This window comes from Lissotriton vulgaris, chromosome 5 (assembly GCF_964263255.1).
Source record: "Lissotriton vulgaris chromosome 5, aLisVul1.2, whole genome shotgun sequence".
NCBI classification, from domain to species: Eukaryota; Metazoa; Chordata; class Amphibia; order Caudata; family Salamandridae; genus Lissotriton; species Lissotriton vulgaris.
Genome location: NC_141693.1, coordinates 59,476,032 through 59,501,006, shown reverse-complemented (window position 1 = coordinate 59,501,006; position 24,975 = coordinate 59,476,032). Strand labels below are relative to the sequence as shown.

Here is a 24,975-nt window from a genome sequence, read left to right as displayed (position 1 = left end):
TAGTGGGTCGGGCCCACGAGGTCGATATGTTCAGGGACCGGGGTCCCGGAGGGGCCGGAAGACGAGCAGTGGTGGTGTGTGGCACTTGTGTGACCGGGCTCGGGCCTGGTCGGGCCGAGGGGGGAGCGGCCCTTCATGTGGCCTGTCCAACAATGGTGTTGTTGGAACATGAAAGATCTTTGAGAAACAAGAGACCAGAGGCGTTCGGCAAAATAGGAACATTTAGTTTGATTAAACATAGCGGCCGGAAGAATAGTTACAGGCACAGGGTCAAATTTCAATCAATCTGTAGCAGTCTTATAGAAAGTTCATTATTGGCAGAAAAATGTTTCTGCCGATCCTTGTATGGTGAGGAATATAAGTTGCTGCCTCTAAAGTCATAAATTAGTTTTAATGGATAGTACAGGTGGGCCTCGACCTTGCATGGACGCAATGCGGCCAGTGGGTAACGTGTCCAGATGTCTGGCATGAGGAGCACCTGATTGCTGTGTTCTGATTGGCTATATGTTTCTAACTAATGTGGCATCTGAATTCATGGTGTTTTAGGAGCACGCGTACCGCCTCCAGCCATTCGTGTTTTCCTGGGGCCAATCTCCGGCCATTCGTGCTTAACTGGGGCCAATCTCCCTTGCCCCTTGTAGTGTTGCTGCGCCTATCTGTGGGATTGATCTACAGTTTCCTCTCAATGCATTTGTCTGCCGGGTACGTGCCATCCCACCTGTGACCTGTGAATCAATAACCTCAGGCCTGGGTCTCAGTGCTTGCCTGACTATATATTTGTGAGTCGGGTTGATGTGGAGTTCACAATGGGCAAATTCGTTAAAAAGGACGTAGTTTTGTTGGCATAAATGAATGTATTGTTTCTCACATCATCATAAATTTTTTCCATATTAACAATGGCATCCCTTAGTTAGGGTTACGTCCGGTATTTCCTCCAAACTCTGAGTTACCTTGATTCCTAGATACCTAATCTGGGTTCCAGTTTGAAGCCCTAGCTTCTTTTTAGCCCATGTCATAATCTCTGTCTTCCCCTTATAGATTAAATACCCTGAAAGACCCCCAAAATCTCCGGCATGCATCTCAAGCTGTGGAACAGAGAGCTCTGGGTTCGATGTATACAGAACTATGTTATCCGCATACAGTGCTATTTTGGTTGGTAACCCTGCAGCTTCAAAGGGAAGAATGGTCTTATCCCGCTGATCATCTGGGATAGGGCTCAATATATACACAGAGCAGAATTGGCAACAAATTACACCCCTGCCTAGTTCCCGTGGATACCTGAAAAGAAGCTGTAAATTAGCTGCCGGCACCTTATATAACATTTTGTACAACTCCAGTAACTTTACTGCTACAACCAAAATTCTGCAATACCTCTCAAAGATAGACCCAAATAACCCTATCAAATGCTTTAGCAGCATCAATTCTTACAATTGTGTAAACATGAGATTAAATGCCTCACCCGTATCACTTGCAGCGATAATGCGATGGGATAATCCATACAGCTGTCTGTCAGGCACAGACCCCTTTTGATTGAAATGGTCTGATGGCGCCAGAGTGAGAGGACGCACCAGCAGCGCTCCGTGGGTCTGGTCCTTTCTTATCTTGCTACGATCTCCCCATGTGATTGCTAAAGCAGAAAGGAGAAGGGCATAAGCTACACTAAAAAATAGCAGGAATCGTGGAGCTGAGCTGAGCTGAACTGAATTTAACTCAAACTGGAGGGAAAAACGCAGTAAAGTCGAGCAATGGAAAAAATGAACTGAGAGCTTCAGGAGGAGAAGGGGAAAAAAACCCTAGAAGCTGGAAATTCGGTAGGAGAAGAAAAGGGAAGTGAATAATGAGTTGGATTGGTGGTTGTTTCTTTCGAAGAGAAGAGAAAAGCGGCAGGGAGGCCACTAAAGCCACAAAGAGCGGAGAGCACAAGCAGTTTGTGCAATTACCGATTTAGACATTCCTCCAACATTCTTTGCGAATACATCCCTCTGAGCACGCCTTTGGCACACTAGGAATCGTGAGTATTGAACCAAACTGCTACCAAGCAAGTGACACTGGCTGCTTTTCCCCCTGCTTCACCCTGCTCCCCCTCACCCCCCCTTTTCTTTCAGAGACTCGTACTCGCACTTTATCTGGACTGGACTGTAACCAATCCGATTTGAATATCAATTAGAAATTTAAAGCGCATGAAAAAAAAGGGAAGTGAAGGGTGAAGGGTGCTGGATGATGCGCAAATCGAAAACGGGGGTCTGAGGGACAGAGCGGAACTGAAGCTAAATTAAGGTGTCAGTGTCAGTGTCTAGCAATCTAGCAATCCAGGAGCTTAAACAGCTTAAACACCGGGTTTTTTTTCCTCGCTGCTTTTCCCGATCACTGTTTACTGCTCACCTTGGTTTTTGCCTTTGTTCTTATCTCCGGCTGCTGCACACACCCCCTCATTCTCCCTTATCAAAGTTACCTCCTTCCCCGCTCAGCATTTGATGTCATCTGCAAACTTGTAAGCCACGCTTTTAAACTGCGTGTGCTTCAGGCTGCGTGCTGCGTGCTGCGTGCTGTGCTGTGTTGTCAGGGAGACGCTGAAGCTCTAGTATATAGCATATAGCAGACAACCAGCAACAGCTAATAGCCCCGCAGGAGAGGAAAGGATAAACTAAAGAGAGGGAATTAGGAATGTAAAGGCAAAGAGAGGCAAAGAGAGGTAAAGGGTGGTGAAAGTGAAAGAAATAAAGTGACAATGTGACAATGTAAAAGGAATAAAAGGAATAAAAGGAATAAAAGACTAAAAGATTAAATGAAAGAAGTGCAACTACAGCAGCCACAGCAAGTACAGCAGCAGGAACCGGAGTGCAAGTGCTGCCCAGCTACAGCTACAGCTACAGGAACGGTGGTGCAAGCAGTGCAAGCTGTGGGGTTGAGGGGGGTCGGCGCACTGTTAGGTTTAGATAACACAGATACTTCCTCTAAACCTGTGATCAAAATTGAGCTGCGAATTAAAATCCACATAACCGAGCAAACCTGCAATTCTACAGGGTCTCAAACCCCAAGCTACCTCAAAACCCACAGCAGATCCTTTACAGTGCCTAAAAAAAAAGCCTGGGCTGTTCTAAAATCTCTAATAAATAAAAAATCAAATAAAAGAGGGGTGTCGATCCCCCTCGAAAAAACAAAAGGTCAAAATCAGGCACAAGATCAGCTTCGGACGTCAACACCTGAGCAACCGCAGATAAAGGATATGGCTGAAAATAATGGAACAGCGGCACAAAACTCATCACTGCCTAATCTAGAAAGAGGGGAAAGAGAAGAGGAGGGAGCTTCAGCAACCCGAAATATGCAAGAAGTACAGACACAGGCGCAAAATCTTGAAGATCCAGACAGAGAGGTAGAAAGTAAAGAGAGTCCGGGAAACCTAGGGAACAAGGAAGAACAAAAAACTACACAGAGTATGAAAAGCCATATCCCACAGGAACACAAGGACACACAAAGACGGCCTGAAACTAGAGGATTTAAGGCCAAGGAGAATATTGTGGAGAAAGCTACACCTGAAGAGACCGATAAAAGCAAAATTAAAAATAAAAGCAAAAACACTGAAAAGGACAAGGAAAAAGCGAAACAAAAACAGAAAGAGAACGACAAAGAGAAAGACAAAGAGAAGGAAAACGATATAGCGGACAAAGCTAATTTGGAATTAATGGCTTCAAAGACTGCAAACAATAAAAAACTTGAAAGCTGCCGCTAAAAATACTGGGCCCCCTACCTCCTCTCAGCCTCGGATATCTAATATCTTCATCCCAGTAGCCAAGGAGGGACCAAGTGAGCCTACTGAAGCTACAAAACAAACAAGCATTTACAATGCAATGGTTTCGCCTTCGGAAAAGTTTGAGCCATTGGCATTCTAAATGGCAAACTTTTTATTTATGTGTTGGTTTTGAAAACAGATAAATAAATGGCATTCTCATTTACAATGCCAATACACACACCCACACAAGAGCCCCCCACACACACCACACAAGAGCCCCCCACACACACACACAAGAGCCCCCCACACACACCACACAAGAGCCCCCCACACACACCACACAAGAGCCCCCCACACACACCACACAAGAGCCCCCCACACACACCACACAAGAGCCCCCCACACACACACACGCAAGAGCCCCCCACACACACACGCAAGAGCCCCCCACACACACACGCAAGAGCCCCTCACACACATACGCAAGAGCCCCCACACACACGCAAGAGCCCCCCCCACACACACACGCAAAGAGCCCCACACACGCGCAAAGAGCCCCAAACACACGCAACAATATTATGGAAAGCGAAGTCCAACTATGTTTAAGGGACCAAAGGGCAATTCGTTTAATACACACATTAAACAAACTTGGCAAAAACAGCGATTTACAAAAAGGCGTAACATCATAAAAGGGCAGTAGGAAGAATGGCTTGCGCCATTGCTACAGAACAACACGTTTTCAGTGTGTTGAATGGGTATCAGCATATTTGTATCTGCCCCAGAGACTTAAAGATTGTGATCAATTCACTAGGCTGTATTAATCTCACAGTCACACAAGCATCAATGATTGCATGTCTCTTAGAAGCCCTTCTAAGCGCTGTAGTGAGATAGATTAACGCTGGATGTAGTTCCCTCGAGAGGATGGAACGCAGACTTGACCCGCAAGGATCTCAACCTGTGACCCTCGGGTCGGCTATTTCCTCTGTGTCCTCTTGTCCCAGACTCACACACACGCACACCTGCAGCAGACGCACTGACCCACCGAGATAACTCACCGTGATCAGCCACCGCCGGCAGCACTGCAGTCTGCAGCTCGGTCGGCGGCGCTCCCACAGCTCGCGTGGGGGGTTGGGGAGCGGGGCAGGGAGCCGGGCGCAGGAGTTGCCCTCCCTCGCTGACATTCGGGGTTATTTTTAGTCGGGCTGTATCAATGCAGCTGTCCCGGCAGCCTCACTGGGGGAAGTGACACTCGGGCTGGCCTCACTCCGCTCCTACGAGGCTGCCTCCGGTGCTGCCGCTCTCCTCTCGGCCCTCTGGTAAGGTGGACGGCTGGTGAGTACCCCCCGCCGGAGCTCCGCTGCCCCCGGGCACCCGGAGGCACCGTAGCGCTGCGAAGAAGAGGTGTGTGTCCGGTGCGAAGGCCTGAGAGCGTCCCCGAGCTGCCGGCCGGGAGCAGCGCAGACTTTCAGCGCTCGCCGTGGTTCCTCTTCTCGCGCTGGGCGGCGGGGGGGGCGGGCACTTCCGGCCGGCCGCGCTGGGATTGGCCGGCCGGCTGAAGAAACCCCCGGGCGGGACACCAATATTTGCGCAGTTAGGATGCTCGGGCGGTAAGCGCAATTGCTGCGGCGTTCGTCGGCAGGAATTCATCTGCTTGCTTTGGGTCGGTGCAAAGCCCAAAGTCTCTATAAGTCAATGAAGCTGCAGCTCCCCGCCAAGCACGACCCCCTCCCCTGCTTGTCCCAGAGGTGGAGGGGGTTACACTACGGCTTCCCCCCCCGGGGCTTCCATATTGGCACAGCAGGGTGGACACGAGGTGGGCTGTTTTTCCATTCAGCGCTCCTGCATCCCGATGGGTGATGCGGGCTCGCCTTTGTAATTGATGCTCTGCAGCGAGTAATGATGCACTCATTGGAAGGGTGATCTCGGGCGCAGAGAGGGGTAAATTGAAGGGGACAGGTGACGGGGGAGGGGGCAGAAGAGTGATCGGTGGAGGCATCATTCATGAGGAGGGGGGCGGTGGTAAAGGCCGACAGTGATGGCCTCGGGGTCTGTGGAATCGGATATGGAGGGGGTGGGCCCAGGTAACGCAAGCTTGGAGGGGCTTCGGGCCAGGTAATGACATCCCCTTGTGAGGTAGGGGAGGGGGTGCATGATAGGCAGGCTTGTGTTGTAGGAGGGGTTAAAGGTCACGGGGCCTGTGATTCCTCATAGGGGGGGTTCTTTCTCTTGACTGCACATCGACAGAGGGGTTAGGAGGAAGGGGGCACAGAGATAATCCCGTGCACCTCTGAGGGATAAGTGTGTGGGGGAGGGGCGATGCGAGCTGGAAGGAGTCTGAGAGTGTTTTTCTAATGGGGGGATGTGGGGTCGATCTCAGACGTGGTCGATCACTCTGGCAGGTCGGATATCTTATCGTAATGCTGGAGCGCAAACTGACGCCAACATTTTTTCTAGCTCGAGTAATAAGCTTAGCAGTCTCCCGGGGTGCCGTTCTTACCTGCTGGACGGGTCCGGGTGGAGTGCAGCCGCCGGCCAGGAGCCGGGTCCGGGTGGAGTGCAGCCGCCGCGCTCAGTCTGTGTCCGGGCTCCGGGGGCGGGGAAGGAGGAAGGCGGCCATGAGGAAAGAAGCGGGAGGGGGCGGGAAAGGGGGAGGAGAGACGCGGCGGACACCAAGAAACAAGCGGGAGGGGGCGGGAAAGGGGGAGCAACAGGAGCAATCCTTGTCGCTCAGCCCACACACTCTGTCTCTCTCTCAACAACACCAGGCACCCCAGCATTCCACTACCTCATCAAGCATTCCAACATTCCACACACAACACAATCATACTGGCAGAACAGCAGGGAACAGGTAACCAAGGGAAAGAATGCATTGAGAATTCAAGTCACAACACACTTCATTATTCATCCTAAAGGCATCACCGCGCCCTGTTGCTGTTACTCCTTCACCCTTGACCATGACAGCATGTAACACTTACTGTTGCTATTACATGTATACAGTCATCTAATCTGCCACATTCTCTTCTCAGTCTACAAACTAGAGCGTTACCGTTCTTCCCTATGCTTCCATCCGTGGCATGACCCAAAATAATTCGTCTCCTTGCAATATTTTGTGAGGCCGACCTAAAATTTCACAGATCAGCAATGGCCTCATGGCTGGACGAGATTTGGCTTCACCTGCGGATACCTGTGCTTAGAGTCGATTGTACCATAGCTTCACACTCCCACCTATTGGCCCGAAATGTGAACCTCGCTCACCAGTCACATTTTGTATGTGTTTTGTAATCGGGCAGGCTGTCTTTTCCGCTCCGGTGCCAGTTTTTCCTGGCTTGCCTCTGCCATTTTCTGCCTAACACAGTGTCCCTAGGTCTATTATGAAACTTTTCACGAGTCATGCTGAAAGGCTCGGGACTTTATTGACGGTCACCTGAGAGGGGTGACTCAGCACTTAGTTCACGGATCAGCTGAGAGGAGTGACTCAGCACTTTGTTGACGGGTCATTGAGTCACGATGGGAGGTGCTCGGTCCTGTAATAGCCCTTCACAAGCAACATGTATTTTTCTCAGAATAAATATCGGGGAACGTGAGCGCCTTGTTTCAGCCCGTTTAACTGCCTTTGGCATCTCATGACCTGTTTTCTATCCGGTTTCTTGCGACGCCGTATACCCCATGGGTTTTGTTTTTAGCCACAGTGAGACCTAAACAAAAATTGTACTACGTATTTTTCCACTCAATCAAAATCTTAGACCCCAGTCATGTCACGAATTGTATTAATAATCCCTTCCCGTTGATTGAATTGAATGTCGAACTCCCTCCCATCCTTCGTACTTTTGCGAAAGCTGACTTTGTATAGGCCAATGGGATAACTGAATGAAAACAACTTTTTTCCTCTGTACACCCTTTGACAGTAGCGTAAGCAGCATTTCAACTTTCTAGCTCGAGTAATAAGCTTAGCAGTCTCCCGGGGTGCCGTTCTTACCTGCTGGACGGGTCCGGGTGGAGTGCAGCCGCCGGCCAGGAGCCGGGTCCGGGTGGAGTGCAGCCGCCGCGCTCAGTCTGTGTCCGGGCTCCGGGGGCGGGGAAGGAGGAAGGCGGCCATGAGGAAAGAAGCGGGAGGGGGCGGGAAAGGGGGAGGAGAGACGCGGCGGACACCAAGAAACAAGCGGGAGGGGGCGGGAAAGGGGGAGGAGAGACGCGGCGGACACCAAGAAACAAGCGGGAGGGGGCGGGAAAGGGGGAGGAGAGACGCGGCGGGCGGACACCAAGAAACAAGCGGGAGGGGGCGGGAAAGGGGGAGGAGAGACGCGGCGGGCAACAAGAAACAAGCGGGAGGGGGCGGGAAAGGGGGAGGGGAGACGCTGACGACGGAAGGCGGGTGCCGGCAATGCCGGACCAGACACGGGGGCGTTCCCGGCATCGCGTGACGTCGGCAAAAGCCAAAGAATGTCGGGAACGCCCCCGTGTCTGGTCCGGCATTGACGGACAGGCCCCTCGTCCAATGGCAAGGCTCCGTTTACGGAGCCAGCCAATCAAGGACGAGGGCCGAACCAAAGCACCCTACGGTTCTCAACAGGATTTCGCCTGCGCGGAAAAGCTGCGCAGAGCGCAGCTTCCGCTAGGCGAAACCTAAAAAGCAACCAAGCAGGCATTGAGAACGGCATCAGAGGGGTCGAAGCAAACACGTCTGTGGAGCAAATCACCGTGGAGGAGAAAAATACAACTCAAGCTCAAACTTCCACCTCACTATGCGCGCAGACATCCCCACCTGAGCCAGATCCACAGCCTGGTAATATGGCACTCTCCGAAACAGACTCGGACTCAGACATATATGAAACAGGGATGTCTACCTCAAGCAAAACAAGCGAAATAAGCGAAACAAATGATGATGAACAAATATTAGAAGCAACGGCCTCTGAAATTCCAGACCCTAATGAAACCAGAAAACTTAGTGAAACATGTCAAAACTCTAATTCAAAGAAAAAACGGGAGAAAAAGAGGGCGAGAGACAAAAGGAGAAGAGCTAACCTACTCAATGATGAGACTACGGATCCTGGCAGTAACAATGAATATGCCATAACAAGACCAAAACCCATACGAAAAAGCCCGACTCCAAAGCTACCAGGAGAAACTGAGCATGAGCATGATGATACCCTAGATGAGCCAGAAGGAAAAAGTCAGAAACAATCCGGAAATGGACATAGCTCAGCAACACCAGGAGAGCCACTGTTGAGTGAAGTGCTGAGCTCCATAAAAAATTTTCATAAGGACATTAAAAAGGAAACCCAAAGGAACCACGTTGCCATTGAGAAGCTACAAGGGGCAATTAAAAAAGTCAGCAACATCTGCACTGAGATCTCGGACAGAATGGCATCAGTGGAAGCACGCGCAGAAAATTTGGAAATGGATGTAACCAAGCTGCAAAAACAGGAGAATGAGCACGATGGAATCATAAAGGACCTCATGATGAAAGTGGAAGATTCTGAAAATAGATCGAGGAGAAACAATCTGAGGTTCCTTGGAATACCAGAAGGCTTTGAGGAGAATGACCCCAGGGGCTCCATGATTAATCTGTTGAAATCAGCCTTCCCGGAACTTGGTACCTGGGACATGGACAGAGAAATCCAGCGCGCCCATCGATTTCCTTTGACGCTATCCAAACATGCACAAAAATCACGTCAATATCCTCGAGCAATGTTGGTTTACTTTGGGAATTTCCTTTTAAGAGAAGCGCTCTATGATCTGGCTAGGCCAACAAAGCAGAGGAAACATAAAGATTTTATGTTCTTCACCAGACCAGACTTCGCCCACGCAACTGTTGAGAGAAGGTGGAGAATGAGACAATTAATCACTCCCTTTGAAAAAGTCGGAGCAACAGTCTACCTACAAAATCCAGCACGGCTAAAAATAATATACAAGGGATCAACAAGAACCTTCCCAAGTGAAATTCAAGCCGAAGCTTACCTAAGAGAAATCTCAGTAACCGAGAAAGGGAACTCAGGAATATAAATGCAAATCAGCAACCAGTCCATGAACACAAAAACATGGGGAGCAATCAGAAAGGGTTGGGGAAGGGGGGTGGGGGGAATAAATGCATCTGAAATTTGGTATGAATATTTGTGTACCCCACCCACTCGACACCACCAAAGTATAAAGGGCCTGCCCGCGGGACGCACCGAGGCGCACTCTGCCCACACTGACGCCCACACCTGGGTACTTGGGCACCCAGCAAGCCTCATAGGATGGTAAGGGGGGAAGGGAGGGGGACCGAGGGAGGGGAACTGGTAGTGGGGGGGAGGAGCAATATGTGGGAGGGATCAGGGGGAAATAAGAGAGGGCCGGGGAGGGGAAAGTGGGGGGAAAAAACTCCATCACATCAAGCTATAGAAGAAATTAAAGATGCCAGGTTAACAAAAACTAATTGGGGAAGAGTGAAAATGAAAAAGAAATGCCTATGTGGATAGTTTCGTTGAATGTCTGCGGACTAAATGATGGAAAAAAACGAAGAGCAATGAAGGAATATTTAAGAACATTGCATGCTGAGCTGATCTGTCTACAAGAAACACACATAGAGGCCTCTCAAAAGGGGCTCTTAGAACAGCTGGGATACCAATTAGTATCATATACGACACAAGGAACAAGAACAAGAGGGGTAGCGATCTTAGCAAGGCATGGATGTGTGGTAGTAAATAGGCAAAAATCAGATCGCTATGGTAGATGGGTCTTGGTGGAGTGCCAGGCACAAAGCTTTAATTTCACACTATGTTCATTGTATGCTCCCACCGTAGACGACCCTGAAGCTATGGACTCTGTTAACCTAGAAATAGCCAACTGGCCTCTGCCATTAATAGTCTGTGGAGACTTGAATTTGAATGGCCTGTGGAAGAATGATCCGGGGAAATTCTCTGGTCGGAAGAAGAAAAGTCACAGAGCATTAATTCAATTAATGTGTGACAATGGTTTAGTAGATATATGGGAACTGCAAAATAATTTAGGGACCGGTAGTACATATTACTCTGCCCCTCACAAGGTCTTAGCAAGGCTAGACTATTTTCTGGTATCACCAGCAGTAGCATCCACCGCAAAGATTAGCATACTACCCCGGGTAATGTCCGACCATAACCCGCTTATCTTAGATATAACAACTGCTGTCCAACAAAAGAAGATGACAAATTGGACTTTTGAGAGAGCTTTGTTACAGGACTCAGAATACACTGCTCTAATGAAAGAATGGATAAGAAACTTTTTGGTACTAAACAAAGGTTCTGCTCCCCCTGCAGTAGTATGGGACACCCTAAAAGCAGGTATAAGGGGGGAGACAATCAGATACTCGATTAGGCGGAATAAGGTAGAGAGGGAGGAAGTAGAAACGAGAATAAGGACAGTTGCCAGACTAGAACATGAACTCAGTAGCGCAATTAGGGCGAATCAGGATATTGTTAGAATAACATACGAGCTTGCTATGGCTAAGGCAGCGGTTGGGGAACTATTTGCGTCTAAAGCAGCAGGGAAATATTTGGCTTGGAGGAAAGATCAATATGAGTATAGTGAGCAGATAGGTCGAACGCTAGCTGTTCGAACAAGGCAGGCTGCTACAAAGGGGGATATATCTGAGATCAGATCTGAGAATGGAAGTGTCGCAACAACACCCGAGAGTATATGTGCTAGCTTTCGAGACTACTATCAGAAGCTATATGAAGCTGACTATATGGCATCTAGCGAAGATATATATAATTATCTTGGGAGTGTCAGATTAGAGAAACTAACGACCGAGGACAGAGGGACATTGGAGACGGCATTTAATAAAGTAGAAATACAGAGGGCAATTCATGACTTACCATCTGGCAAAGCAGTAGGCCCGGACTCTATACCCTTGGAGTTTTACAAAACATTTTTGCCAGAGATAGAAGAAGAACTATATGAGTTGGCTGTAAATATACAAGAGGGTGCGATACCTCCGGAGTCATGGGGAGAGGCAACTATGATTGTCTTTCTGAAAAAAGATAAACCTGCAACCAATCCTGGGTCGTATAGGCCGATAAGCCTAATGAACAGCGATGTGAAAATTTACTCCAAGATGCTGGCAAATAGGCTAGGTGCAGTAATTGGCAAGATTGTTTCCCCATGGCAGCATGGATTTATCCCTGGGAGAGGAACAGCGGAACATGTCAGAAGAGTGCTCACGTTATTCGATGGTACGGCATCCTCACGAGACCCTATGGCATTGATCCTTTTAGATGCTGAGAAGGCTTTTGATAGGGTCTCGTGGGGATTCCTCTGGGCTGCATTGGAGAAGCTGAATCTGGGGGAGGGCTATGTGGGAGCTCTGAAAGCCTTATACCACAATCCAAGAATAAGAGTTAGAACCATGGGGGAGCTGAGTGGTACAATAGTTATTGGACGAGGAACTAGCCAAGGGTGCCCCTGCTCCCCGCTACTCTTCGCTCTATACATAGATACATTCATTAGGAGAATAGAGCAGAACAGAAACATCTTGCCCATAGCATTGAACGGGTATGAAACTAAAATACTAGGATATGCGGATGACTTGGCCATAACATCAAGCGAACCAATGTCAGCCCTAACAGAAATAGAACAGGAAGCGGCTACATTTGGAAGACTGTCTGGGTATAAATTAAATGTAAATAAGACCCAAGTAGTGATAAATCAGAATATATCTTTGGTCGATCCAAGAGTGGTAGAAACAGCAGTATATTTGGGGGTTCGCATAACCTCAGACCTCTCGAAAGTGGTATCGAAGAATTTAAGCCCCATTATAGATAAGGCCAAAATTGATTTTGACAAACTGAATAACCTACATCTAACAACAATTGGTCGCTGCAATGTTATCAAAATGGTGTTTATGCCAAAAGTGCTTTATTTATTTAGGACCATACCATTAATTTTTAATAATAGTTGGTTCAGGGAGCTAGAAAAGGTAACAAACAGATTTATTTGGGCCAAGGGAAAAACACGTCGCAGCCAAAAATTTCTGTCACTCCCAAGAGAGAGAGGTGGGCTGGCGCTACCAGACTTTAAGGCATATTATTGGGCAGCGGTCTTGCAATATACCAGAGGCATGCTGGGGGGGAGTGTTATAGACAGATGGAGAGGCAGAGATGGGATCCCAGACGTATACGAACTCGTAGTGAAAAACTCTAGTCAATGGTTACTCACTTATGAGGAGAGGAGCTATCACAAAAAAGTAAGGTTTAAGACCTTGGTGGCCGCAAGATCAGTCTGGTCTGGGATAAGGAGAAAATTAAAACTAGGGAGAATGAATTACTATACCCCTCTGTATGGGAACCCATCACTGCCGGGGGTATTTCACGACTCAGTTATGAGGGGATGGGATGCATTAGGGGTTAAAACCATCGGGGACCTTATAGGGGCAACCGGTTTGATCTCGTTTGAGCAAGCACAAAGCTTATATAACTTAGGACGCAGAGAATTTTTTAAGTACTTACAAGTGAGGTCAGTTCTGGTAAAGAAACAGGGAGGAGACATGAATTTCCAGAGGGTCGAACTACTGGAATGTGTAAGGGAAGAAGGGGGATCCTCCATCTCGCAATTATACGAGGAAATCTGTAAATATAAAAAGGATGATTGTGATAGAATGTATGTGAAGTGGAGAGTCAAACTAGGTCTAACAGGAAATGAGGCAGAGAAGTCATTAAAACTGTCAAATTCGGTCTTAAGAGTAGCAAATTTACAATCTCAGCAATATAAGACTATGTTTGAACTTTATTATACCCCTCAAAAAATAGCGCAGTGGGGGGGAAATAACGGGGGCATCTGTCCGAGATGCCAATCCACACAAGCAGATACAATCCATATGTTTGCATCATGCCCCTCTCTGGATATATATAAAAAATCTTTGGAACAATTCTTCTCCGACTCTCTGGGGATACATTTAACTCTGACAGATGAAGTCATGATTTTGGGTGTAGTGAGGGCGGGTGTAGACGTTCTTCACCATGAGTTTCTGTACTTAGCTATGACTCTCAGCAGACTATGTATAGCAACACTCTGGAAAGACCCAAACCCCCCAACATTACAACAATGGATCTCTCGTGTACTGGCCATATATATATTAGAAATGGCCCTATATGAAAAAAAAGGTAGGGAAAAAAAAGAGGCTGGACGGAGGATATGGGCCCCAATAATTGAATGGAAAAGAAGGCTGGGAGAGACTTAAGATGAAATAGGTGGAAAGTCAGACGCAATTAAGAATATGTGATATCTCTTAATGATGGTCTTCCATTGTGTTTAAAGCTCTTTGTGTATTTGGAAAAAAATGCTTCATTAGTTTTAAAATTGACGTTAATGCTTTCCGAATTGCAAGAATATATATATATATATTTCTTTTTTTTGTTGTTTCTGTTTCTCTGGCAATGTATTATGAATATGTAATTCTGATGTTGATGGAAAAATAAAAAAACTTAAAAAAAAAAAAAAAAATGAAATGGTTTGAAGGACATCTGACAACCTCTTAGCCAAGATTCCTATGATCATTTTGTAGTCACAGTTCGACAACGATATAGGTGTTTAGGAATCCGCTAACATTGTATCTTTACCCGGCTTAAGGATCATAACTACACTTGCCTCAAACTAGGAGAGTGGAATATAACAGCTCTCCACAGAGATTTCATTAAAATAAGATACCCAGAAGGGGACCAAAGAGGTTAACAATTTTTTAGAGAATTCAGATGGGATCCCGTCTGGCTCTGCTGCTTTCCCATTACTGAGCCTCCAGACCTGTTCCCTTATCTCTCCCTCTGTGATCCTTCCCCTAAGGCCTAAAATCTGCTGTTCTGTGAGACGTGGGAGTTTTTGTTTTGGAACCAACCTTTCATTACTAAGGGGTCTGGGTTTAAATCTTCCTTAAATATCCCACTAAGGCTACCCAACATCTTGATTGTAGAGGATGGTGACAAGGTTTACACTGGCAGGCGTTGGGTGTGGCAGTGTTGTGTTGTGTTGTGGGTGCTGGCAGGAATGCACGTGGACTCCAGTTAAAGAAGTATTTATTATTATTTTGTAGATATATATTATTTTGCCCATCCCTACCTTGGTCTGCACAGCTGCGCAGCATTTAGTGCCAGCTGCAACGTTTAGGCCCTTCATTGAAGATTCCCAGCTGTCCAGCTAGTAGTGGGCAGCTGCCACGTTTAGGTTTGTGCCAAGTGCCCCCCCCCCCCCGTGACCGTCGCTGCATTGACAGCACGCCCTGACTTTTTGGACAGAGGGCATTTGAGCCCCTTATAGGTGGCCAGTTGGCCCAGGGAACTAAGGTTTGTAGGGTGCAAGGCCCTAGTGTACTTATTATAGGCGCTAGGAAATGTAATGTTTGTAGTGTGATTTATGCACCTTGATTTATGCTTATAGATGTGCTTTTTATGCTTACTAGGTTTTACCTACTGTCTTATGTTTTCTACTGTGGTCTAGGTTTGATTTATTCCCTACTGCAGGTTATGTTACTAAGCTTAAGTTTATTTCCTAATGCAAGTAATGTTTAGGAGTTGTGGTCTACTAGATTTAGGCTTATGAGGTTGATGCTGAATAGAGTTCTCGCCTTATGTGCTACCGTGCCTGTTCTTTGATGTAATTGTGTACGTGATGGGGCTGCAGAACGGGAGGGCGCCCTGATTATTGCAGAATGACTCTGGAGACTCCACGCCAGACCTGCCACTCACCCCCTCTGAAGACATGCAGACACTGGCCCTGTCCTCCTGCCGCTTCACGGCATAGATTACACTCCCTATGCTTTGGGAATTTTGGGGACCGACTGAACTTAACACCAAGGTCTCAACCCCCTGCCTGACCTCAAGTTGGCAGCCTCAGTCGGTCTCTCCTCGATGCTCTAATGCTCCCGGACAATAGAACTGGTCAGCGTCCTGAGCTTAACCACATCCCTCACCTGACCTTGATCCTGCTCTCCCTCCTGGACATGTACTCTGAACCTTCCCTCGACCGTAGAGACCCTGCTATTTGTCTGATGTCCGGTGGAGCTACCTGTTAGCTGAAGAGGAGATGGTTTGTGGATTCCCCCTCGGCCATCACCTACCCAGCCGGATTTTGGGCAGACTTTCCTTCGTCTCTCTGTCGTTTCCCCCTCCTACCCTTTCACCCCACCCCCTCCCTCCTCTACGCTCCCTTCTTCTTGCCCTCTTCCCCTTTAATGTTTTTCTGTTGAGACCTAGCCATTTGACCGATGCCCGGTGGACCTACCTGATAGCTGAAGGAGATGGACCGAGGATTCCCCCTCGGCCGTCACCTACCCAGCCGGACCTTGGACAAACTTTCCCTTCGTCTCTCCGCTGTATCTATACACTACCCCTTTTGCCCTCACCCCCTTTCCATTCCTCACCCCATTTTCCTTTTCTTCTATGCTCCTAAAACGTTTTTTCTGGTATCTTTTGTAACTATTTTCCCCTCGTCTCTACGTCCTGTCTTCCTCCTACCCCTTTACCCTATCCCCTTACCCTTCCTGCTCCATTCACCTTGTTCCCCTATGTTCTTTAAATGCTTTTGTTGATACTTATGTAACTTTTTACTGATGTAAATTGCAACATTATTGTGCCTCATGTAAAGAGCTCGGATTCCTTTGGGTGTAGCCAGCACTATATAATAACTCATTAATTAAATATGTTACCATTCAGTACTCTTTCTCTCTTTGTCTACTTTCCTAGCTCCTATTCCCTCTCCGCTGATTCAATCCCCTTGCCTGCTACTATGCCTAGCCCCCTGTCCTTTGTGCCCTTTGACTAAGCACTCCTTCTCCCCTTGTTGGGGAAAGATCCAATATTTATCCTCTGGAGTCTCAGCGAACCCGCTGAGAGAGTCCACTGCGCCAAGGGAGCCACTCACAGCTGAGGTATGGTATGGCACCCCTTGCCAAAGAACTCCCTCTCCCCTTTTTGGGGAAGGATCCAGTATGTAGGCCTGGAGTCTCAGAGACCCGTCTGAGAGAGTCCACTGCGTAAAGGGAGCCTCTCGCAACAGAGATAGGGAAGGGATACCACTTCCCTTGGGATCACAGCGTACTGAACTTTAGACGTTGCTTTGACTCGTCTACCGGTTTGTGTCCCTGTCGCCCTTCCCCTCCTCTTTCGTTGCGATGTCCTTCACCCTCCCCTCCTCTTTCCCGCCTTCATTACCTGTCTACTTCCCCAGCTCCTTCCCCCTCTCCTGAATCTTTCCCCTTGCTTGCTTTTCCCCTTTCGTATTTGTGCTTATTGTTTATCTTGACCTTACAAGTAACTATGTTGCCATGCTCTAAGAACTGTGTAACCTTTGTAACGATGTAACCTGTAACTACGATCTGATGCTCATGTAAAGCACTCTGATACCTCCGGGACTAGCCAGCGCTATATAAAACCTTTAAAATAAAATAAGTATATACTCAAGACTCCACCAGGAGCAGATGTAACCTGTGAGTCATCCCTCTCACTGAGCTAACCACAGCTCCTAGAAGACTCGCGTGTGGCACTCCATAGCATCACACGAAGCACGATTCTCTCACTGAGCTATTTGCCTTAGAACACCCACATCCTGTCACAATGTATTAGAGGTACTTTTACATTTCGTTGGAGCTTTGACTGTTGTGTATGAACAGTAACTCACACTGAGCTCTAGTCCGGAGGCGCTGCTCTTAATACTGAATATTATTTCAAATACAAGTGTTATGTGATGTTCATCCTTTAGCTCTCATTGCTCTCTAATAAAAAGATGTGTCTGTTATTACAGGTGTAAAAATGTGAAGATTCAGAGCCCAGAGATGGTGAAGATTTATAAAGGTAAATATCATTGTGATGATTAGCGCTGTATGTTAATGTTCATGAAAAGCATGTGGTATGGCATGATATGGTTTGGTGTGGTATGATATGGAATGTTCTATTCGTATGGTATGGGGTAGGACGGGATGGGATAGTCTGTATGGTATGGTATTGTATGGTTTTGAACGTTATGATTGGATGGGATGGTGTGGTGTGCTATGGGTTGGGATCATGGTATAATATGGGATGGTATGGTTCGGAATGGGATGTGATGAGATGGGATGGTACTAAATGGTAATTTGCATTCAATGGGATGGCATGGATTGGTGTGGTGTGCTATGGAATAGTATGGCATGGAATGTTCGGGTGGTATGGTATGGGGTAGGAAGGGATTAAATGCGATTGGATAGTATGGTATTGAATATTATGGAATGGTATGAATGGCGGTATGGTATGGTATGGAACGTTATGATGGAATGGGATGGTGTGATGTTATATGGGGCGGGATCATAGTATATAATGGGATGGAAATTCACCTCAGAATTTGGTATTTACTGCATAGCACATTCTGTGTTCCAGAGTTCTAGCTCCAACTGTGACCTAACACATGCTTCTACACTGACCTAGCGCATGCACCCACACATACCTAGGGCCTGCACCCACACATACCTAGGGCCTGCGCCTACACTGACCTAGTGGTTGGACCTACACTGGCCCAGCGTATGCACCTACACTGAGCTAGGGCATGCACCTACAGTGACCCAGCTCATGCACCTACACTGACCTAGCACATGCACCTACTCTGGCCTAGCCCATGCACCTACACTGACCCAGCACATGCACCTACACTGACCTACAGCACATGCACCTACACTGACCTAGGGCATGCACCTACACTGACCTAGGGCATGCACCTACACTGACCTAGGGCTTGCACCTACACTGACCTAGCACATGCACCTACACTGACCCAGCGCATGCACAAACACTGACCTAGGGAATGCACCAACACTGACCTGGCGCATGCACCTACGCTGACCTGGTGCATGTACCTACACTGACCTAGGGCAAGCACCTACACTGACCTAGCACATGCACCTACACTGACCCAGCGCATGCACAAACACTGACCTGGCACATGCACCTACACTGACCTAGGGCATGCACCAACACTGACCTGGTGCATGTACCTACACTGACCTAGGGCAAGCACCTACACTGACCTAGCACATGCACCTACACTGACCTAGGGCAAGCACCTACACTGGCCTAGCACATGCACCTACACTGACCTAGCACATGCACCTACACTGACCTAGCACATGCACCTACTCACACCTATTGCATGCACCTACACTGGCCTAGCACATGCACCTACACTGACCTGGCACATGCACCTACACTGATCTAGCAAAACACACAAAATGATGGATGGAACGTTGCACAATGGCAAAACATTCACCCCCAGTCACAGATCTGGGTTTAATCCATCGTTATTTTGCTCACCACGCCATGAGGCACAGGGTCAGACTGATTTGCATATGGCCATGTCTGAACTGGGGTGACGGAGTGAGCTAAAGAATGGTGATGGATTAAACCCAGATCAGTTGACTGGGGGTCAGTGCTTGATTTGCTCAAACGCTCCATCCATCATCCCCTTTGTATCGCTTTGTTCGACCTAAGTTGGCAGGGTATGCTCAGACGTGAGTCCCTTGCTCACTTTGTCACTGGATTCAAGATAGCCTGAGGGTTATGAACCCGAAACCGGTCCCAGGAGGCTCGTTTCCGGTCCAGGGAAGACATGGCTTGGCAGTTCGGGCTGGACTGTTCCCATGAGGCACAGGGTCAGACTGATTTGCATATGGCCATGTCTGAACTGGGGTGGTGGAGTGAGCTAAAGAACGGTGATGAAACCCAGATCAGTTGACTGGGGGTCAGTGCTTGATTTGCTCAAACGCTCCGTCCAGCATCCCCTTTTGTATCCCCCTACACTGACCTGGCGCATGCACCTACACTAACCTAACACATATACGTACACTGACATAGTGCATCCACCTACAATGCAGTGTAGTATGTGACTAGTACTGTATACCTTGGAGTAGCTTTGTCTCTCTGTACCATCTAATGCAGTGTACTGACTAGTATTGTATGACTTCGAGTAGCCCTGTCACTCTGTGTCATCTAGTTCGAGGCATGTGGGCTGCTGAATTCATATCTGTGCATAGATCGCCGCCTAGTGTTGTGTCCGGATAATGGCACATTGTTGTCCTGGAAGAGTCTTCAAAGTATCACGAGATAGGTGGCTCCTCCCCTGGACTACAGTGCACATGGGCATCCACTCCATCCTCAGATTGTTTTTTTCCGCTATTGGGTTGAGATGCATTTTTGTTAACTCAAGTTCAGAATCGATAAAAAACTTTCCTTTTGGCCAAAAGGCCTTTAGTTATCGTCGGTATTGTCTTGCGATCGGTGCCCAGTTCTTGTTCCAGCTCAGTTCCCGAGCCGGACGTCCAGAGGAGCCGCGTGGCTTTTCGGCACTGAAGGCCCGGTCGACGCCAGAGGCCTTATCGACGAACCATCATGGAACGGAGCCCGTTCACGAGATGTCCCGTTTGCAACTCAAAATATCCTCACATCGACGTCCACCCGGTGTGCAACAAGTGCCTGTCTCCGGATCACGATGAAGCCAGCTGTATGGCTTGTTCTCGTTTCCGCTCCAAGAAGACGATTCGACTTCGACGCGCAGCGCGCAAGGAGGCCCAGCAGACGGCACCTGACCCGGTGAACATTCTCGATACCGAGGAGGATGAGGGAGTCGAGCAGGAAGTTCGAGAGAACTTGTCTGATCCTGCATCGGAGATCGACTCCAGTTACGACGCTGATGTTGAAATGGTCGATAATGAAGACGTCGTCGACGAGGTAGGAGACGACGATGTGGCCTTTGGGGCCGTGGAAGATAGCTCGAGCGAGGAGCTAGGCCTGACCGTTGGTACGGGGGCCGAGACCAAAACACTCAATAAGGCTCAGGTCGAGGGATCGCCACATGGCCTTACCCGAGATCGTACGCTTGGTTCTACAGCCTCGCCTCAAGGCCCGGCTACGGACATTTCTAACAAGCCACTGGTTGACCGATCGAAACCGAAAGAGAAAGCATCGGTGTCTACACAACCGAAAGCACTGGAAGCAAAATCGAAACCAAAAGTGCGTATTGGTTTGGTCGGCTCGAAGTCCTCTGAACTGTCGGCACTGACGAAGCAAAAAAGTGTTATCGACCCGGTGAGGTCGCTAAAGGGTGTCGAGCCGAAGACTGGGACACCGAAGAAACTGGTCAAGTACGTCGACCCGAAAAAGTCGGCGCCGAAGGCCGTCGACACAGACAAAGGACTCGGAGCTCAGAAGGTTCTCGATCCTACGCGTCGACCAGACAAGGCTAGGAGCGGTACAAACCTCGAGTCCACACCTGGCGGTGCCTCGAAGGAACCCGTCGAGTCGACACAGCCGTCCGCCTCTTTTTCGAAGCAGGTGTCGGAATCGCTGAAACGCATTAAAGAGAAGGCTTCTACTGTCGGACAGAAAGATACTCCACCACCAAGGCCTACCAGTAAACCTCAAAAATCGTCGGCACCCATCCAGTTCACACTGCCGCCGAAAGTGGTACCTAAGGCCTTCGCCCCTAAGACGGCCGTCGAGGCGTCCAAGAAGGTGTCCACGGGGCCGAAGCCTACAACTGCGGAAGTGGTCATGAAGCATCGACAGTCTCCGCTTGAAGAGCAGTCGAGGCAATTCATCGACGCAGACACGGGTAGACTTTCTATCTACAAACGAAAGATCGCCCCTGAACAGCCTATGGAATCATATAAAATTCCATTGAAAAAGAAGAAGGATTCTACTACATCACCTCTTCTTGTTGAACCTATATCACCACATGGCCAAGACACTGCTCCTATCTCGCCCACTTACTCGGATGTGGAGACAGGGGAAGGTGACAATGAGGAGTACAGTTATCCTATAGACACTGATCCTGAAGATCACAATGAACCCTGGGCAGACGCTGCTGACCCAAGAGATCCACACACTGCCCCGGACAGTCATGTGTATGCTGTGAAAACCTCGCCTACTGAAGACTCGGCGGCGTTTAATGCACTTATTGAAAGGGCAGCCAAAAATCATGATGTCCAGCTCCATGCTGACCCTATTGAAGTGGATTTTTTGTTTGACACCTTCTCCACCTCAGAGAGAACTGTCAAGACTCTACCAATGCTGAAGGGTGTCTTAAAACATGCTGTAGACATTTTTAAAGAGACCACGAGGGCAAGGGTGATAAACCCCAGAATCGAGAAAAAGTACAAACCGGCACCTGGGGACCCTACCTATATCAAGGGGCAGTTGCCGTTGGACTCTCTGGTTGTTTCCAATGCCCAGAAGAGGGCAACACTCGCAAACAACGGGTGATGCTCCTCCCCCTGACAAAGAATCTAAAGTGCTAGAAGCATCAGGGAAAAGAGTGGCAGCTCAAGCGGCCAATATATGGCGCATTTCCAACACTCAGGCACTCTTAGCCAGATATGACAGGGCTCGTTACGATACACTTGAAACCCTGTTACAACACTTGCCAGATGAATATAAGGAGGCAGCAGAGATGCTCATACAGGAAGGGAAGCTTATCTCAAATGCATCTATCAAGTGTGCGCTGGAAGCAGCAGACACCGCGGCCAGAGCGATTAACACAAGTGTAATGTTACGGCGACATGCCTGGCTGAGAATCTCCGGTTTCAAGCCCGAGATACAAACCACCATACTAAATCAGCCTGTAAACCCTGATCACTTATTTGGACCAGAGGTGGACACCACCTTGGAAAAGATTAAAAAGAACACTGAGACTGCAAAGTCTATGGGGGCTCTACAGTCCCAGCAGTTCAGGGGTGGTTCTTTCCGTCGCTCAAACAATAGAGGAGTTTCCAGAGGCCAGCTGTCCCAGCAGACACAATACAGTAAAGGAGGCGCGCAATCCACCTACACCAAACAAAGTAGAGGTGGCTATTGTGGAAACAGCACCAAGGGCAGAGGTCGTGGAAACAACAGCTCCCGATCCTCCGCCACTAACAAACAGTGACGCCTTGTCACTGCCCCCCGACCATACCACACCAGTCGGGGGGAGACTACAACAGTTCCTGCCAGTCTGGAAATCCATCACTACAGACAGGTGGGCGAGGAAGCTTATCCAGTACGGTTATTGTCTGGAGTTAACATCCACTCCACCCAACATACCCCCAAGACACCGTCCTATGTCCACAGAGCATTTGCACTTATTGCAGCAGGAGGTAGTCGTCATGCTGCAAAAAGGAGCAATAGAGCTCGTGCCTGTGGAGGAAAGAGGTACAGGGGTGTACTCGCTGTACTTCTTGATCCCAAAAAAGGACGGGTCCCTCAGACCCATACTGGACCTCAGGCCCCTAAACCAGTACATTCTATCAGAACACTTTCACATGCTCACATTGCAGCAGGTTCTACCGTTACTCAGTCAGGGAGATTTCCTCGCAACATTAGATCTGAAGGATGCATATTTCCATATTCCGCTACACCCGTCACACAGAAAATACCTCAGATTCACCATTCAAAATCAGCATTATCAATTCAAGGTCCTCCCTTTCAGAGTGACGACGGCACCCAGGGTGTTTACAAAGTGCCTGGCGACAGTGGCTGCACACCTACGGAGACAGAACGTTCATGTCTACCCTTATCTGGACGACTGGCTTACCCAGGCGAAGTCGGCCAGGCAGTGTGCCGCCCACATGTCCCACACCATTCACCTTCTTCACGATCTGGGGTTTTCACTGAATTATCCAAAATCCCACCTTCAGCCCGCCCACGTACGGCAGTATCTGGGCGCGACAATAGATACTCTGGCAGCCAAAGCACAGCCAAATTCAGTGAGGATCAACAGCATTCAATTGCTGATATTAAAATTCAGACCACAACACTCGCTTCCGGCACGAGTGTTCATGCAGTTGATAGGCATGATGGCCTCCTGCATCTCCATAGTCCCGCACGCGAGACTACATATGCGTCCGCTTTTGGAGTGCTTAGCACGTCAGTGGAATCAGGCTCACGGACAGTTGAAAGACCTAGTGTTGGTGACCGGTCGTGCATACAACTCTCTGCATTGGTGGAATCCACAAAACCTTTGCAAGGGCCGACCGTTCCAGGAGCCTGTGCCACAGATTATTCTGACAACGGACGCATCTCTCCAGGGATGGGGAGCTCATGTACTCCACTACACAGTGCAGGGACTATGGACAGCGCAGCAAAAGAAGATGCACATCAACCTTCTAGAAATGATGGCTATCTTCATGGCGATGAAAGCATTTAAAGTACATATGTGCAACAAGGTCGTGTTGATCCGGACGGACAACATGACGGCCATGTACTACATCCAGAAGCAGGGAGGTACACACTCTCCACAGTTGTCTCATCTGGCTCAGAGCATGTGGAAGTGGGCCATTCATAGGAACATCTTCCTCATGGCGGAACACCTCCCGGGCAAGGACAATCAGATGGCGGACCTGTTCAGCAGGCACAGCCACCAGATGCACGAGTGGGAGATACATCCATCAGTACTCCACCCGTACTTCCAGCAGTGGGGTCATCCAGAGATAGACCTGTTCGCCACAAAGGAAAATGCCAAATGCCAAAGCTTTGCCGCCAGGTTCCCACACCCACAGTCGCAGGGCAATGCGATATGGATGAACTGGTCAGGCATATTTGCGTACGCTTTTCCCCCAGCACCTCTAATACCGCTGGTGGCACGCAAGCTGAAGCAACACTCGATGACACTCATCCTGGTTGCTCCAACGTGGGCACGCCAACCATGGTACACCACGTTTCTGGAACTATCCGTGGTACCGCATCAAAGGCTGCACCTCACACCCAGGCTTTTGACGCAGAGCCATGGCGACATTCAGCATCCAGATCCGCAACAGCTCAACCTGGCGATCTGGCTCCTGAGGTCTTAGAATTTGGCTACCTCAACTTGCCACCCGACTGTATGGATATCATAAGAGAGGCAAGAAAGCCCACCACCAGAGCATGTTATGAGGCAAAATGGAAGCGGTTTGTCATTTATTGTGCAGACCACAACATCAACCCGCTAGATGCATCTACTCACAACATCATTTGTTTTGTGTTACATCTATACAAATGCAACCTGGCCTATGCTTCCATTCGTATACATTTGTCCGCAATAGCAGCCTATCTCCAAAACAGGCAGCATCTCTCGCTTTTCAAGGTCCCTGCCATTAAAGCCTTTCTGGAGGGACTTAAACAAGTTATTCCTCCCCGGAACCCACCAGCTCCTGAATGGAACCTAAATGTGGTCCTCACCAGACTCATGGGTCCACCTTTTGAGCCTCTACACTCATGCAAGATTCAGTTCTTGACGTGGAAAGTGGCTTTCCTGATAGCAATCACATCGCT

General features: G+C 48.6%; 1 protein-coding gene across 1 annotated transcript in view; it reads left to right on the top strand.

The window, feature by feature from the left end:
• Positions 1-24,975, top strand: part of LOC147710153 (E3 ubiquitin-protein ligase TRIM39-like) — a 95,302-nt gene that overhangs the window by 22,743 nt on the left and 47,584 nt on the right. Inside the window, exon 5 of the mRNA XM_086920840.1 lies at positions 17,474-17,523. Coding sequence (XP_086776966.1) covers positions 17,474-17,523 — 50 coding nt within the window. The remainder of the gene's footprint in view (positions 1-17,473; positions 17,524-24,975) is intronic.